Raw genomic sequence first — 18,659 nt, forward strand, 5'->3', positions numbered from 1 at the left:
CAAATGTTATGATAAACATATTGAATGTTCTCAATTATCCTTATTTATAACAAATCACATTAAAGTAGTATCAATTAAAGATATTCATTGAAGGAATGAGAAGAAAAAAAAAGGATGATTTATGCAAACGAATTGAAAAGATAACCATACACGGTGTAAAATGACACAATCGCCTAAGATCTAGTGTGACCCCTTACTATCTTTGGAATGCAATGTATACAACTTCCGTACTGTGAACATCTATTTCCCCTGAGCAACATTCCCATGATTATAATCCCCAAATCAAATACTTTGACTGTAGATGTTTTCAGATTGATAAAAGACTATTGATGAAAAAAGTCATCTTAAAAAAAACAAACAAAAAATAAAAACAAAACAAAGCTGAATAAACGAAATGGAAATGCCTTGGAAAAAATAAATGCCGTGAATACACTTCAAACCTCAAGTTCCAGGTTTCCTATTTTAAAATTCTTCACTCATCTTCTCATTTGATAGTGAGAAAATGTATTAAATCTGTGTACATAACTTCTTCATAAACAAAAAGAAAGACATACGGACATAAGTAATTTATTACACTTTATCAGAATGGAATGTACACTGTACATAAAATCTGTAGAAAAAAGAAAATGCAATTGTAATAGAAGATCATCATTCTTTCATTGACAACAAAGGACACAGTGATAAAATAAAAAGAATTTCAACACAAACTTTTGCTGTCAATGAAAAGAAAGTCATGAAATATAAATTACTGGATAATGAAAAGAAATAAATAGGATGTCACTTTTGTCATTTCCTTGAAACCATTATAGCGTTGAAGACGTAGTTTTGGTTTAGTATCTTTCGCTCGGAACACATTTAAGTCATATCAGCATCAGTAAAAAGGAAGAAAATTGGATAGTAAAAACATTCCAGTTGTACAATTAAAAGGACTTGAGGAAAAAGTAAGACATAGAGGAAATGTTTCAAATAGGGAACAGGTGTAGATTCCAAGAGCACACTATCAGTGTACTTAGTTTGAGATCATCTATAAGTTTCACCCAGACACAATCACAAGATCCGACTAAGAGGAATACACTCAAATGTTTACAAATCATATGTAAGAAAAAAAAATAATAATAACAGTACATAACAGAGAGGGGATTTACAAGGAAAAAAAAAATCATCTCCCAAAACAATAACTATACATTCGACTGATTCCCTCCTCGCCAGGACAAAACCAAGTAATCTCATTCCAAGCCAAAGACAAAAAGCAATTGGAAAACAGATATAGGGGGGATAGAAGACACAGCAAGTACCTCCCCGCCCACTAGGGGAAGTCGGGAACCCCATCCAGCCATAAAAGATTATAAAATTATGTTTAGAGGTGGTAAACTGATAAATTTTCTGCATTCACAGTAGCACATTATCAGTTCATCCATTGGATATAAAAAAGAATTTGCACAGATGTACATCATGTACACCAGAAGCAAAAAAGCACAAAAATCTGCGCAGTCTTATAGTCTAAATTTTACTTAAAAGGTCTACTACAAAACTCAAATTGTTAACACAATGCCATCAACAATGTTGTAGGTGGCTGCCGGAAATAAATCAGCATTCCGAAATTAAAAAAAAACAAACTTTTTAAAAAGATTGTGACAACAGCTACATCCTATCAATGACATAATTCAATTTCTTCAATTTCAGAGGCTTCACATCAGATAAAGAACAAAATTACATGTTTCTACAAAAAAAAAGAAAGGATTGCCCAAAATCTCAAACATTATTGTCTTGTCTTGTTTCAAGAGTTGAAGAAATAATAGTATTTTGAAAAGATTCCAACAAAGTTAACTGTCACATGATAAAAAATGAAAAAAGAATCAGTTGTTTTGTATTTTTTTCTTTATTTTTTTTTTAGTATTTTATTTAGTTTTTAAAAATGTATTTTGTTGTTGTTGTTGTTGATTTTAATAAAAATAAAAAACAAACAAAACAATAAAAATATGTATAAAGCTGAGATGCAAGATATCCACCACATCTCAATTCTACATCAAGTATGCTGCAGATTTTTCTGAATAAATGAAAATAAAACAATATGAAAACTAATCCAATTATGAATTAAAAATAAAGATTTTCACAAGATTTCCCTGATATATCAGTCGAATAATCCAAAGCTGAAGAGAATATAAAAATATTTCATCCAAATTTGGCCCCTAAAAAATATGTAAATCGGATTTTACTTGTGTTGATTAGAATTGGGTCTGTATGTAATCAGTAAAAGCTTTAATTTTTGCTTAAACCTCACTAGGAAAATTTAAATCTTTAGAATTGATAAATAAAAACTATTATTCATGTGTAATATGTGCATGCATTCCACGCACAAAAAACAAAAAAAAACATAGAATCAGTCACAACAATTAAATATATTCCAGAAAGAAATAAAATATAAATTAGTTAACATATCATATATACAGAAACAGTATAAACCCATATTATGTTCAATGAAAACAAACATCCCGCTCCTCCAATCATTCATATTTATTCATTTCTTAATCTCGGACACTTCAAACACATCCAGCAGTATCAATTAATTAGTTCTTATCAACTAAAATTCAGTTACAATTCAATGACAAGGAAACAGTGAAAATGGAAAATAAAGTGAACAGCTTTTTAAAGATCTCTAAACGACTATGGCTTCATGGGGCAGAGTTCAAATTCTGAAGTTAAACACACACAAAAAAAGAGAGTGGACGATCTATCCTTTTTATTTTCGACTGCTGAAAGGAACATTTTTGATTTTATTGTCCTCTCAGGCTTTACTTTTAAATTTCAAAATGATTTAAACTAAAGACACAATCATAGTAAAAGCTGGATGAAAATTGTTATTTCCATGGTGTCATTGAATAATAACCATAAAGGTCCTATTACTAAATTGAAATGATAATATTCAAAGCAACACTTACAGAGAATGAAAAAAAAAAAGGTTTAAAAATAAACCCATTGCACATTTCATGACACAAAAATAAATGAGAAGACTTTAACACAGACTGAAGCATACACGGACATCAAAACTGAATCCAGTTGTTGGACGCATTGTTGGAAGATGATGTGTTCTGTAACCTGAATTTAAAAAATATACATTAACATAAAGATAAGAAAATGCTTGAAAAAGTGTAAATTTATTGCTATCCTTTTGAACAACCTAATTTTCGTTTCCTACATTTCTCTGGATTGTTGTAAACTACAAATGATCTATGAGAAACACAAAAAGGACAGAGTCTCTGCAGGTCTTCAAATTCTTCATAAAACTCAGCAGACTTTTCAAATTGCTTAAGTACTAATTATAATTTTGCTGCCAATTAAGACCTTGGGACTCTTATATTGGTGTGACAATTAAGTTTGATGCAGATCATTTAACTAATAACGTTATAGATTGGAAGAAATTGACGCCACTCATCTCATTGTTATTGTTTTTAGCCAGCAATTTTAATAATTAGTTCTCAAGCAGTCTACAAACATTCAAAGTTACACATAGTTTTGTGTGTTGGCACGTTATATCTTATCTGGCATGTTATATCTTATCCGGCTGGAGGATGTTATGAATATTTTAACTAAATGCTTAGCATCAATATCATATTAAATGAGAGAAGAAAAAATTTTCTACAAAACATCAAACATTTACAATTTAGATCAATAGGAAATGTCATAAAAAGAAAGAAATTAGAATTGCTAATGACAAATGGGAAATCTGGCCAAACATTTTTTTTAACTGACAAAGAATAAAGACAAGAGGGATTGGCAACATGGATGAAAACTAGAAATGTTGATAGCTTGTTTCAATCGACCCAGGAAAGAATTTTGAGAAAAAACATGGATCGCAACAACAATTGGCAAGGGACAGAATTGAGCTCTAAATAAAAGGAAAACTAGAAAACTAAACTGACACTGATGTTCTCGACTGCACTGTGACTCATTAAATCAAATTGTCACATACAGAGGTGGCACATTATGTCTGACAGGAAAGAATATCTTTTATGAGTTTTTTATTCTATTTTTCTTTCCTTCTTTGCTTTGTATGCCGAGCTTTAAAAATAACCATGTCATGGAATTAGTGTAGTCTTCTATTGTTTTACCAACCATAGAGAGAGCTTAAATACCATAATACAATGATTGATTTGGAAGCTTACCCTGAGGCACCTGTGAAATCCCCCCAGAGATCAGGTGGATTCTGACTGGCAGTGCTGTTGTTGTTGGTGCTAGCAGGGGGTGGGGCTGATGATGAACCAATATCTAACAACAAGTCTACATTTTGGACATTGGAGACTGATGATGATGATGATTGTGCCTTGGGAGGTAAAGATAATGAGTAAACAATCAAGTCCATTTAAATCTGGTAAGTGGCAGTGGCTGGACAACACAAGAGTTTTTGCCCATTAATTTCTAAATAAACTCATCCATAACGTGTTTTTAAAAAAAAAATAAATTGCGCCAGTTTCAATCAGGGTTTATTTGTTTCATTTTTTGTTGTTTTTGTTTTGGAGGGGGGGGGGGGGGGGGGGGGGGGTCATGGCAATGGGATACAGTTAGTGCAAGGTATGTTTGTTTAAAATGTTTGTTATGTTTGTTTTTAAGGATTTTACAGCGCATGCAACACATTAAGGTCATATCAGCGTCAGTAAAAAGGCAGAAAATGGGTTAGTAAAAAGTTCTAGAATTACAATTAGAGCACCCAAGAAAAGGTAAGACAATGGGGAATTGGTTCAAATAGGAAACAGATGTAGATTCCAAGAGCACACTATTAAAGTACTTTGTTTGAGATTACCAAAAAGTCTCATTCAGACACAAGCACAGATCCTCACTAAGAGGAATACACTCAAATGTTTGCAACTCATATATAATATGTAAATAAAACATAATAGAAATAGCAAGGATTGTGATGAAGAATGACCTGAGAATGAGGGATATTAGAGAGGCGGCTTTAATAGAAAAAAAAATGTTGCACAAGAAAAGAGAGATATTACACCAAGTAGGCGATCATAAGGTGGGAAGATAAAGTAAGGGCACTGTGTGGAAATATTTTACTAAGTAGACAGCTGCCTAATAGTGATAATACTGCATCAAAAAAATAACCAATATTTCACCAATAATGTATTATATAGAATCTTGGATGTTCACATAACAAGTTTTGACCTTGATCCTTATGCATTTTTATATTTTAAAAACTGCTATAAGAAACAAAAAAAATCTATATTTTTTTCTTTCTTTTTAAGTTATTTGATGAATTTTAAGTTATTTGATGAAAAAAAAAGATGAGAAAAAAAATATTAAAATTAAAAACCTTTGCTAGCCCAAATTGAATGAATTTCACCACATTATACGAATTTTCACATTCAAACGCTTTGGGGTACATGAAGAGTGGTATTTTTATAACAATTTGGTAATATGCCAATTTCTATGCAAAATCACAATTTTCATCTTGTGCCCTCTGAATTAAAAAAAAAAAAGTCTGAATTTGGCCACTTCAGCCCCAAAGAAGTCCTCATATACCCACACAATCAGTGCAAAAGTATACACATATATAGAACATCTGCTTCACCCAACAAAAGTTGTAAATTATTTATTTTACTCTTTATTTACCTGAGGTGCAGTTGTGATATTTTGTTGTGGTTCTGACTGTGCTGCTGAGGGTGGAGGTAATTTAACACCACCCGGGGGTGGTGGTAGAAAACCGATATTGCCTGATTTGGCTGCTGGTTTAGACTTGGCCTTCCCTTCCTTCTTTGTCTGAATCAATTTTTTAAATGAAGAAAACAAAGTATAAGTCAAATATGTCTCAAAATTCCAGTGTACTTTCAAAACAATGCAAATTAAAAAACAACAGTGAACTGTATCTTTAAAATAGTTTTACAATTTAAATCCAATATGTGTATGTGTTTTTATTTTTATTTTTTTTAAAAACAAAAGTGGTCATCCAGTCATAAAGCTGGAGTTTACCCCAGTTGCTGTATAACTAACAAACAGTAACAACTGCTTGCACCCATTTGGATAAGATACTAATCTATCGTTGAATACTTTTTACCAGACTTAACAGAAGCTCACAGTTCACTTTTGGATTCATAGAGGTCAGAAATAACATTGGCTGCACACAAGGCACGTGCTTTATCAAATGAGCTATTAGGACTTTTATGTTTTGAAAAAGAATCTAAATTAAAGCTTAAAAAATGAAAAAATCATAATTAAACAATAGTTATCCTTTTAAATGCTTATCTTATAATAAACAGGAAAACTTCATCAGGTTAATAACTTCAAATTTATTCCCTATTGATCTATTTCTCAATGCGTGATACGGTTATTTTTCCTCAGCACCTTTGCCATCCGAGTTCAGCTGAAATAATATAGGAAATTGATTACACAATGTGAACTAATATATTCATCATAAAAAATGAACCTGAATTGAAACTATATCCTCGCTTGCATTATGTGGAATATATCCAGCCTCTTGAATACATGAAGAGATGACTATTTACATCATGCAATAAATATAATTTCCTGGATAGAATAAGAGCAATCTAATTCTCTAATAAATGTTGAATAACCTCTTACCCCCAAATTCAAAGTGATAGTCTGTCCTTCTTTAAAACCCAGATCTAATTTTGGTCCCTGGTCAAAGGCCTTGGTTTCCTTGGCAGCATTTTCTTCTTGTCTTAACCATCTGAATTCAAGATTAAAATAACAATTAGCCCTCTGACAGTTGATTAGGATCAATATATATCTACATAAATATAAAGAATGTTAAAAAAATAATTTTAAAACCCAGGGGTAATGATGACAGTCTTGTTTTAGTTACAGTAGCTTGGTGTAAGAAAAAACACTGATATTTTTCTTCATCTTTTTTTTTTTTTTGGCACACCAAACATTCTATTTATATCACAGTGTCCAAATTTTAACACCATAAGTTTTAAAATATGATAAAATTAGTGTCATACTTGAAGTGATCCTGGAGGGAAACATTAAGGTCAAAAGAGTCTGATCTATCATGGAAACCAATACCGATGAAGGCACTCCGTCCTGAGAATAAAAATGATTAAACAAAATTAAAACAATAAAACAACAAATATAAACATAAATCAAACTTGCCAACTTTCCAGAGTTGTGATGATGGTAGTTGTAGTGATAATGACGAGGAAGGTGGTGGTGGTGCTGGTAATGATGATGATAATGGTGGTGATGAGGATAATAATGATGATCCAGACAGTTCTTTTACTTTTAACAATTTAGAATGCAACGAAGATGACAAATAATGTAACAACATGTTCCTGGGTTGCGGGGCACAGAAAGTAAAGAATTACAATGTGCTTCCTATATATCCCATGAATAAAGTACCCTAGTGCTGGCAATCCAGATTGCTATGTATGCAATGAATTGTGGCTGCACATGGGATTTAAAATAAGGAAAGAAGAAAATAATGAACTGTTTTCCCTAACCTAATCCTCTATCTGGAAAACATAAAATTATTATTCTTTGATCTACTTCTAATTTCATATTAAAACAACAAATTGACATTTTTAAGGTAACTTTTCATGGAAGTATAGCAAAATCTCTAAATAATTAAGTTCATAACTTCCAGTATATTTCAAAAGAGTATGACAAGCACTTTTAATTTTTAAACAATTTGCATATGCATGACAGCTTTAAATCCAAACTTTTTCCAAAAATGAAAATCTAAAAATGTTAACTTTACTACATGTTTAAATACCTGAATCATCTTTGATACGAAGCACAAAATAACGACTAGAATCCATCACAGGTTCAACTGCAATGCCGGGGTGAGCTTCCACTGGACATTGTGCAAATAATTCACCTAAAAACAGATTGCAAAAAAAATTTTAAAAATCATATCAATAAACATCATCACAGACTAAAATAACATCTCCTCCCAATCACAAGTGCTCTCTGATTTTTAAAAACTTGAGCTTTCATACAGTGCAATATCCACTAAATGTGCTCAAAGCTTTTTACAGGGGGCAGCATGGCTCAGTGGTACATCTTATATATATATATATATATATAAAATATTTATATATTAATATATATATATATACAATATATCTCGACTTTTCTAGGAAATCTATGAATCAACATTAATTGCATTACACATCATACTACCTAAAAATGCTTTAATTTCAAGAATAACTCATTAAGATCTTCATTCATAAGTCTTAATTTAGAGAGTCAAAAAGAAAACGTCGCCATTCTCTTAGACCTTTAATTAAAAAAAAAAATACAACCAGTAGAAATTGTCATTAAGGCATTGCACCGTGACCCAGAAGTTACCAGATTCGAGCCTTTCGCTCCCCGGGTAAGTTTATTAACCCCAATTTGCTTACTTCGGACAACATGGGTGATTTGTGTTGACATCAGATGTTTGTTTGATGGATTATCTATATACTTTCATGGAATACCTAGACGACATGCCACGCAGAAGGGCGTAATAAAAAAAAAAAGAAAACAATACAAACCTGAGTTCTTGTCCTCCAATTTAATAAACAAGTCCTTGCCCTTTGACACTACACGCAGACGTCCAGTCCAGTCTGGACTATCCAATTTCCACTCATCAGCTCTGAAAAGTCACATTCAAGTCAAATTTATGACTCTTAGCTGTACAATCTAAAATTGATTTTTGGCTTCAGTCCCCATCATAAAAAAGTAATCTCTTTGCTTTTATTGTGCACACAATCTAACATTATCATCTGCATTATAAATGTATGTAATGGTTTTTAATATACAGTGGTCTCTATTTGTAAGCATCCGGCTACAAGCACGATCAGGGGTTCAAAACTAAATTTTTATTAAATAAATTTACCCCTAATATAAGCATGTTCACTGAAAAGGACTCAGCTTATGAGTACATAAATATTCTGACCATACTTTAAAATTACAAAAAAAAAAAAATAAAATAAACAGATACCTAAAAAGAAAAATATCACAACTTTCTTTTAATACAACAGGTTGACAAACAGGATTTACAAAAACCATCAAAATGATCTGCAAGCGATGTATGATTCACACCATCAATGATGAAACAGACAATGCATGACGAACATAACATCTGAACTTATAGCAATAGGCGCAGGAGGTAGTGAGGGTACAGGCACATTGTCCCCTGTGGTGCATTGTCAAGTGCTAGAAGCAGGGCATGAGAAGGAAGGCTCTGACTGTCACCAGATATGATCATAATTCAATCTTCAATCAAGATAGTCATTTTGATGACCATGGTAATTGCTGACGATGTGAGATGATGACAAAGTTGCCACCTTTACTCTTTGTGACTTTCTTGATTTCCCACACCTGTCTGTTGACAAATTTATTTTATGCTACACATATCTGCACTCTGCATCAACGAACTCAAATGTTAAACAAACAATAAAAACTATCAGACCTGCAACAGAGTCAGAACCAAGTCAAAGAAATAGAGGATGACATAAACAGGTGCCTCCCATTAAAAGTAAAAAAAGCAACAATCTCAAGCTTCTTTATCCCCCCCCCCCCCCCCTCCCACTCGACATCGATGGTGTAATGCTGCTGACATTTAATGGCAGGAAAAAAAGAGTTTGTTCACCCTACAAAAATAAAAATAAAAGCAAAAATGACTTTTTCACGGGCCAATGGCTGTTCCACGCCTGCAACCCAGTGCATACCATTATGTATACAATTGCAAACTCAGAGGAAAAAAGTTATTATTTTTACTGTAATACGAGCATTTTACAAAGACTTAGCAGAACAAAAACCCAAATCCGCTTATAAGCATGCTCTCCTTGATTCCCTGAGGACTGTGCTTATAAACGGCAACCACAGTACTATTACAAATTGTGAAAGTTTTACTGAGAATCTGAGCCAGATTAAAAGATTAGAAGAAATTATTGCAGTTACTTATCTCCTGCCTCTACCACTTCAAAGAGTGTGAAAAAAAAAAGAATCATAATGTACTTGGTTCAAATCATGTTTTATCATATTTAAAGTTGCCAATGTTTACTAGCATTAAATTTCTTCCCCATATTATTTAAATACAGCACAATATAACATCTGTCAATAATCTCCAACTAAACGTGATAAGATGGCAACAGGATATAAACCATACAGAGTGTTTCCCAGGGGCTCAAACCCTCTGGAAAAAAGTATAGAGGTTTGATCAGTATTGGAGTCTTTATTTATATTTTAAAACATTTCAAAAAGTCGAATAATGTTGAAACATGGTTCAGATATACAGGTACCTATGACTATTGGACTCAGACAAGATTTTTAATTTCCTTTGTTGTCTGTTGACAACTCACTCTAAAGAATAACTAAGTAATTAATAACTTCATTCATTAATTGTAAAACTTTTAAGTAAGTAAACATAAGTAACAACAACAATAAAATAAATAATAATAATATAATAATAATAATAATAATAATAATATAATAATAATAATAATAATAATAATAATAATAATAATAATAATAAAAGTGAAACTGAAATTGCAAATGATATGCAATACTAGCTATCACTCTAATAGACTAGCTAACGCAACACTAGATACCACTCTAAAAGAGCGACACCTAACACAACACTAGTAAACCTGTAAATGAGCTCTATAAAAATTGACTGAAACTCTTCGACAACCTGAAGAGTCAAGTTGTTTTTTTTTTTAAATAAGGGCATCACTGGTGAGGAGAGTGATAAATACAATACATTAAAATATTGGGTGTTATTACTTCCTGGAAGTATGACTGCCATTGATTTGATGGAGAAGGAATGCTAAAAATAAGCATGTCATTCGTATAAGTGAAGATGATTTCATCAGTCATATTCCTGCCTCTGGAATTTTTCTGATATAGTCAGAAAAATAATCACCATTATCATCTTTAACTTCTTGCCACGACCAATTGAATTTATTCCTCACATCTTTATTGATGCTCGACAAGTCTGAATTGCGATCCACGAAACAGCACAGGCATTGTGAGAACATTAATTAAAATCATGTAGCAATGAGCAAATTTGATTTTCAATCAGTTAATGACAGAAAGAAAAAAACTGAAATAAATATGACTTCTGGCCAATACACTGAATCATTAAGTAGAAGTGAATTATCATCCTATGAAGAAACTGCGGCAGACGTAGCGGAAAAATCCTAAGAATTGAAATGAATGGTAAATCGCCACAGTAAAAAGCAAGCTCGCTTGAGCAAAACAATGACAGAAAATGTCCTAATTTGCGCAGGAATTAATTAGGCTACTTAACATTGTTCCTTATAATTAGGTACCCAATCAGTGAAGAAACGGTCAACCAGTTTGTTTACAACGTGAGGCAATCGAGATGTGCTTGTAGCAATCTATCCTAACTTTCGATTTGAAGGTGTCTACACAACGCACTTCCGGCTTTCGCGTTTTACTTTTTCATTCTTTTACGATCCCCCATGTAAATGTGGTCAATTTTGGCTTAGATGAAACAGTGAAATTTATCGCTCGGCGGCTCAGTTAAAATTGGCTACCGTTGGGATCACGACAGGTTTGGAAAGTGAAAAAATAATTTAACGAAGGCTGTGTGAAAATACACTGGGATGTGTTCAGACACGCCAATTCTAAAAAGCATCGCTTTACCTTGGCAATATATCCATCGTTAATATAAACTGCCCATGAGCTATGCGTAGCGTTGTGGAACACTCCTCCTAATTACTTTACGGTCATTCGACTACGATTTGTGAATTCTTTCTTTTCCTTTTTTTAAATATTTGAAATTGACAAATTGACTGATTTCAGTTAATTGACTGAGAATTTACAGGTCTATCACTAGATATCACTCCATGTTGGTTATCATGAAAACAGAGTCACTAAAACTATAAAAGGAAAAAAATCTATGATCTTGTTTTTTTTTCTCTGTGAATGAATGTGTCATTTACATTTCAAATAAAAGTGGCATATTCATATTGTAAAAAATTTATTCTAAATAGGCATGATTAAATATCTCCACAAGTCAAGTGGATTGCAGTCAAGGTGTCCAGCAGATTATCAGACTTAAAAATCCTACCTCCCCCCAAAAAATCCTACCTAGCAATTTAAAAGCCAAAGCACGGCCCTGAATGTTTAGCAATACTTGAGTCTGGAAACATACTTCTAAACAACCCTGCAACATCATTGAGCTTCTGCACTGCTGTGTGAGTTGATAAGGTGTAGAAGCCAACGAATTTCTGCAGCATTGGAGGTAGATTTACTATTGCTGCAATCACTAGCACTTGGCTTTGCCTTTAAAAAGTTTAAAATTCCCACACTTTGCTTTGATGCTTGAAAATTTTTCATGTGCTTTGCAGTCCCATGTGTGATGTCAAAGCTTTGATCCCTGACAAACCTATGGTGTAATTTTGTCGACACACACGGCAAAAAAAAACTTCAGCATTGTTTACATCACAGCCAAGCCATTCTATAAAACGTTCATCCTTGAGCCAAGTTTGATCAAAATAGCAATTTCCCATAGTGGGATAATGAGTAAAAGCAACAGCAATGAATTGAACAAAGAAAAAACAGTCCGCCAAAATTTAAAATAGGCCTAATCTAGATTTCTAGATCTAGCAACGAGCCACAGTTGACTATCTCGATTTATAGATCTAATCTACTAGATCTACAAGAATAGACTAATAGACGTGTTTCGCATTTCCGCTCGGAATCGCACGATCACTTTAAAAATCCGACCTCGGGTGCAATTATCCGACTTTTTCCTACCAATCCGACCTTAAGGTAAAAAATTCGACTATATCCGACCTTGCTGGACACCCTGGCAGTGATTAAGCTGTTTGACTCTTGACAGGAAAGTCCTGGGTTCAAATCCTAACAGGGATAATTTTTTATTTTCAATATTATTTTCTAACTTTTTTTTTTTTGAATTTGTGGACGTTTCGGATTTCCCCTTTATCAACAATATTATTCACCTTAACACCATTTATCATTATCACATATCTCATTCGTCTGTAGTGTTTCATTCAGCCTGTTTTTTTTTTAAAAAGGGGAAACCCAGGAAGGACTTCTGCAGTTTCACAGCACGGCTACAGAGGGGATTAAAATTATTTTTTTTAATTATCACAGGGAGACCCCACGAACCGCCGCCCTCTCCTCTTTATTATCGGGGTGAAACCCCCCGAACCCAACTTCAACCCTAACTAAAGACACTAAACTATAACCTGATAAAACCCATCTTCAACCCTAAATAAAGATACTATAACCTGATAAAACAATGTTTGGGCTAAAAGATTAAGTAAAATAAAACTGTTGTGAAACTACGAAAGTCCTCCCGAAGCCCGAAATGTCCGCATTATGTTTTCGTTGATTAAATTGAAGCTTACAACTTACATTCAATTTTATGGGAGGCCTTCCGAAAGCTCCTACATCCCCAGTATTAATGTTCTTATAGGGGGTTTGGGAGGTGGAAAATTTTTTAATAATGTTTTAGTAGGGGGTTAGGGAGAGGGGAGACTTTTTAAAATAATTTAGAAAGTTTCCCCCCCCCCCCCCCTACAAGAACATTAATACTGGGGATGTAGGAGCTTTCGGAAGGCCTCCCAATTTTACATTGTTATTTATTTCTTTGAGCTTCGGGCAGCAACATCTGACTCACTACACTCAAGACTGACTACACTACACTCTCACAGAATCAGCAGAGCCAAACCTGCCTGAATTAATTGATTGATGAAGTGAAGGAAGAACTCATTTTTATTTTAAACTCAAAACGATGATCTATCGCTGTGATTATCCCCAGACACCTGTCTGGGGATAATAAAAATTCGTTATCCCCAGACACCTGTCTGGGGATAACGAATTTTCATTATCCCCAGACGCATATTTGGAACTCCGCTCTTTTAAACAATTATCCACATTCCAGAATATGGAATGTTTCCAGATGCACAAAGAAATAAGGAAAGTTAATAAAATATCTATAAAAACATAAAATTAACCAACATGAAAATCAGTTGTTACTACATATACACAATATGCGTCGACTTCGAAGTGGGTGTCATGGCCGAATGGTTTAGTCGTCTGCCCTGGAAGTTTGACCATAATCGACGTTGTGGGTTCGAATCCTGGTAACGCCACTTTAAAAAACAAAACAAAAAAAATTCCGTCTTCTTTTTACAGAACGTTGAAAGGGATAAATGTCCCATCCATCCTCCCCCCACCTCTTTTTTTTTTTTTATTAAACTCTCTCTCTCTCTCTTGTTTTTTTTTTCTAGTTTCTAGCAAATATATTCGTCCCCACTCCGATCTCAAATAATAATTAAAAAGCAAACAAACAGAAATATTCAGAGAGCGACCAAATGGTCAGATAGAGGAGAAAAAAAAAACAATAATTATTTTAAAAATAAAAACAATTTAAGAAATTAATGCTCAGAAACGGAACATTTACATAAAGGTTTAGCAAACAAAAAACTCTAAGGTTTAGGTCAAAATATAAAAAAAAAGAAAAAGAGAGATTTCCCTCGGAGCAAGGAATAGTGTTAATAATAATAATAATAATAATAATAATAATAATAATGATAATAATAATAATAATAATAATAATAATAATAATAATAATAATAATAATAATAATAATAATAATAATAAAAATAAAAATAATAGTAATAGTATGAAAGAGTATTAATAATAAAAATAATATTATTGATAATAATATAATAATGATTATGATGGTAATAGTAATAATAATAACAAATATTACAATTATTATTATTATTATTAGTAGTAGTAGTATTATTATTACTATTATTATTATCATTTGACCAAAACAAAAAAAACAATAATAGATCTAGAGCAAATTAAATAATGAAATAATATTATCGGAGAAATAAAAAATTCAACTGATTAAAAAAACTCTTGCTCGGAACTCGGAACAAAAGTTAAAACAATGAAAATCAATTGGGAAGAAAGAAAGAAAAAGTAAAAAAAAAAAAAAAATGTGCGTGGGGGGGAGGGGGGGGGGGGCGGTCGCGACTGGTTCGAATCTGTGCAGCTAAAAGGAGTAAAATGAAAGGTGGCCTAACCCACTGAGCTGCCTATCCACACCGCTATCGGAATATCTTAAATTCATGAGCTAAACATATTTCCACTATTTTTTGCTTCCTTGTTTTGGTAGTTATTTTCATCTCTGATTCGAATAAAAATATGTTGTTGGATCTAGTTTTGTGGACGTGTGATACTAAATTGTATTGTCTTGTGCGAAGCAGACAGGAAAATAACAGGTGTCGGTTTTGGGCTTTGGGGTGAACAACACCATGGCCTAGGAATTCATCCGCGAAATAAAATTTATTCCCGGTCGTCCCCAAAATTGTGGCCAGAATGAGCAAATTATAGAAACAAGAGATGATCAATAAAGTTAACAGGTAGGTAGGTAATGAAAATTTAAATGGTTGGTAGACTATGAACAGATTTGATGATTAACAACTTTCTTCCTGGTTGAAAATAAAAAGTCGAATTGCCAGTTTGACGTTTTCAGATCAAAGTAACAAAAGAAATTTCATTGATCCATTTGCTTTAAAATATTTTTTTTAAAAAGAGCTGGATTTGACATTTGATCACTATTTACTTTCATCTTGTGTTAAATATCACTTGATATATTAACTGTTTTGGGACACAACCACTAGTATTTTTTCCAGAATATTTGGCATTTTTCACGCCTAGTTTGGCATTTTGCATAAAATCTTTCTGCCCACTTGCTACATGCGTCTGGGGATAAACAAAAATTTGTTATCCGTATCCCCAGACACCTGTCTGGGGATAACGAATTTTCATTATCCCCAGACAGGCGTCTGGGAATAATGACAGCCATGATCTATATTGACTTGATCTCGAGGTTGAGATGCCTTAAATGCCTGGTTTTGTTAAGAAAAAATATAATTAAAAACGACATTCTCATTCAGTAAATGGATGAAAATGGTCTCTATCCTACCCTGCCCTGCCCACTTTTCATTTTCTTTAGTCTTTGTAGAATCTACTTTGCGGCTCGGACTCTTTGACTTTGTCTTAACTCATTCAGCAACTATCAACATAAATAATAAAATTTTGATAAATTGATTTTTCCAAACGTATTTTTACCTGTAACCACGGTTTGACGGACGAGGGGGAATCCGATAAACTAACACTTCATTTTTGACGCATAACACTCTTTCGTAGGCGGTGTCTGCCATGATTATTTGCAAATGATCTGGGTGTTTTAAAAATTCAGAATGCCTCTTCACCATCAAGAGAAAAACATTTAAAAGAAAAAAAAAGCTATTCATGAAGCAAAAGTATTTGAAAAAATATGTTTTGGAAAAAAATGTGAAAACAATAGATACAATGTCTATATTTATTCTTATATATTTGTCAGTTTATTTATTTTGTTTCTTTCTTTCGTCGGTAATATGATTATATTTTTAATTTATCAAATAATACTCTCTACTAAATTTTTAACATTAAAAAAATTTATAACAAAAGATAAATCCATTTATTATACTTTCTTCAAAAACCAAAAATATTTTAATACTGTTTTTAATCCAAACTTTAATAAAACTAAATATTGTTTTAAATTTTACTATCTAATACTCTATCACTAGGTTACAGAGTATTGTTGTTTGGTTGTTATGTTATGGCCGCTATGGTTCGTGCAGCTGAATGAACTGAATAAATTTGTTATTTCTATCACCCGGAAACAAGATTGCTTTGTTTTTCAAAATGTTTCATTGCGTGAATGCGTTATAGCACAAACTCGTTATTTTTGCAAATGTATGGAGATATTAAATTCTCTCTAAACTGTTTACTCTATACATTGTAAATAGACGTGGGGGATTACCGCTGATCCCCCGCCGCGGTTGATCTGCTTACGAGGATTTAGAAATTAAACGGGATTAAACTATAGTTTGCACAATGGTAAAATCGTTTCTAAAAGGTGCTGATGGAACATTATTTCCTCTTTTACCCAAAGTAACTACAATTGGAAGAGAGAATTGTGACTTCACAATCCAGGTACAATGCAACTTTTCTAATTATTTTCGGTTTAGGCCATGGGCAACTATGACTTATGAAATGGGCTATGGCTAAGGGCATGGGGATTGAATTTATAAGATAAAAAACATATGAGCTAACTTAGCCTTTGCACGTATTATTGGGAAAAGTCAGATGAGGCATCCAAAATTAAATGATGTAGATATGCATTTTCAAAAGTCAATAATAATTAAATAATAAGGTTAGAAACGTACCTCAGAATGCTGGTAATGAGATTAAATAATTGGTGCCCCAAACATATTTTTTATTTAAACATGTTGCTGAAAATCTGTACTATGAATAATGGAATGAGTTAGCGGTCTGTAATTCATTTCTTTTTTTTTTTAAATAGCTTCCTGGTGTGGATTATCAACATTGTGTTTTGGAATATAGCGAGCAGGATGACTGTTATGTACTTCAAGATTTAAACACTGCCCAAGGGACATATGTCAACGATGTCAGGGTACAGAATGCAGCTGTACGATTAGCCCCTGGTGACCTGATCAGATTTGGTTATAATGGGCAGCCTTTTGAACTACAATTTGATAATCAGACTCCAGTAAGTTGGGGTTTTTTCTTCACAGAAATCATTTAACCTTTTCTGTCTAAATTATCGTTCCAGTTATTCTTCAAATTTTATAGAATTCCAGTGGTACAAAGGAGTGAAATACCTTTTGGTAGTCAAATCTAGCCATTAGAAATTGTACAATCGACCTGTTTTTAAATGAGACTGATTAATTATTTTTCTCATATTTTTTTTACAGCGAAGGAGAAAAGTGAGTGTGTGTGTGTGTGTGTGTGTGTGTGAAGTGGTAGATTATTAATTTTTGAACATGGTCAGTCAGTCTTTCAGGTGATCATTACAGGATTAAAAGATTCAGAGTATGAATTAAATTTATTTTAAAAAAATAATTTATCTAAAATCGTTGACAAATTTTTACTATTCTATTATCTAACGGTGCAAGAGATAATATGAGGTTGAGTCAAAAAGTAATTGGACAAATCTCCTACTGAGTTCATTTCTTTTTCATGTGACGTCATATATTGCTCAATTGAACTTACACTTACACATGTACTCTTTCAACCAAAAGTTTAAAATTTTAATTTTATTAAATTTTGACAAAGTTTGGCAGTTCAAAATGGCTGCCCCCACCGATGTCTGTCAGTGACAGAAAGCTGTTATGGGGAATTTGTAGAGGCAGTGTTTTAGGTGGGTTGAACAATGCATTTCGTCATTTAGAAGAAACTGAAATGCAATCCAACACATAATCTGACATTCCCTCAACCATGTCTTTATCTGACAAATCTCGTGATGGCTGCCGTCCAAGCAGTGTCAACTCAGTGAATCAAATAAAGACAGAAATATTGATCAGATCAGATAGAAAAACTTCTCTTCATGAGATAGCAGGAGACATTAAAATCAATCATGGAAGTGCCCATCAACTCGTTAAATCCTTGGGATTCTCAAAGGTCTGTGCTCAATGGGTACCCGGGCAGTTGATCAAGAAATCGTGAATTGCTGTTCCAAGCTTTTCCTGATAAATGAGAGATATGACAGATTTCTCAGAAGAATAATAACTGGATATGAAAATTGGGTTCATCATATGGATCTGAGTCGAAGAGACAATCATTGGAATAGC

At 32.9% G+C, this 18,659-nt stretch overlaps 2 protein-coding genes across 9 annotated transcripts in view; one reads left to right on the forward strand and one right to left on the reverse strand.

Annotated features, from left to right (window-relative positions):
• Nucleotides 1–1,863: 1,863 nt before the first annotated feature.
• On the reverse strand, nt 1,864–16,367 carry LOC144970252 (adaptin ear-binding coat-associated protein 1-like). Its single transcript, XM_078909695.1, has 8 exons — nt 16,093–16,367; nt 8,496–8,596; nt 7,733–7,837; nt 6,963–7,044; nt 6,580–6,688; nt 5,614–5,760; nt 4,164–4,321; nt 1,864–3,096 (listed from the first exon to the last, which is right to left on the reverse strand). Exons 1-8 carry the CDS (start codon nt 16,275–16,277, stop codon nt 3,042–3,044), a joined length of 942 nt encoding a protein of 313 aa, XP_078765821.1. The 5' UTR covers nt 16,278–16,367; the 3' UTR covers nt 1,864–3,041.
• Nucleotides 16,368–16,597: 230 nt separating this feature from the next.
• Nucleotides 16,598–18,659, forward strand: part of LOC144970255 (forkhead-associated domain-containing protein 1-like) — a 48,691-nt gene continuing 46,629 nt past the window's right edge. For 6 of the 8 annotated variants that reach the window (XM_078909700.1, XM_078909704.1, XM_078909701.1 and 3 more), the window contains exons 1-2: nt 16,601–17,001; nt 17,372–17,578. In XM_078909700.1, the coding sequence (XP_078765826.1) occupies nt 16,903–17,001; nt 17,372–17,578 (306 nt within the window). In that variant the 5' untranslated portion in view covers nt 16,601–16,902. Of the gene's footprint in view, nt 17,002–17,371; nt 17,579–18,659 lie in introns of all 8 variants that reach the window. The other 2 variants (XM_078909706.1, XM_078909707.1) reach the window with 1 other exon arrangement.

The sequence above is a fragment of the Berghia stephanieae genome, chromosome 4, assembly GCF_034508935.2.
Source record: "Berghia stephanieae isolate SIO BIC M18660-M18661 chromosome 4, UCSD_Bste_1.3, whole genome shotgun sequence".
NCBI lineage: Eukaryota > Metazoa > Mollusca > Gastropoda > Nudibranchia > Aeolidiidae > Berghia > Berghia stephanieae.

Coding starts and splice junctions, on each gene's coding strand:
- LOC144970252 (XM_078909695.1), bottom strand. CDS start 16,277: ATGAATAGCTTTTTTTTTCTTTTAAATGTTTTTCTCTTGATGGTGAAG. Junction 8,597..16,092: donor CCGTCAAACCGTGGTTACAG/GTAAAAATACGT, acceptor GTGACTTTTCAG/AGCTGATGAGTGGAAATTGG. Junction 3,097..4,163: donor GATTTCACAGGTGCCTCAGG/GTAAGCTTCCAA, acceptor TTTTAAATTCAG/GTTACAGAACACATCATCTT.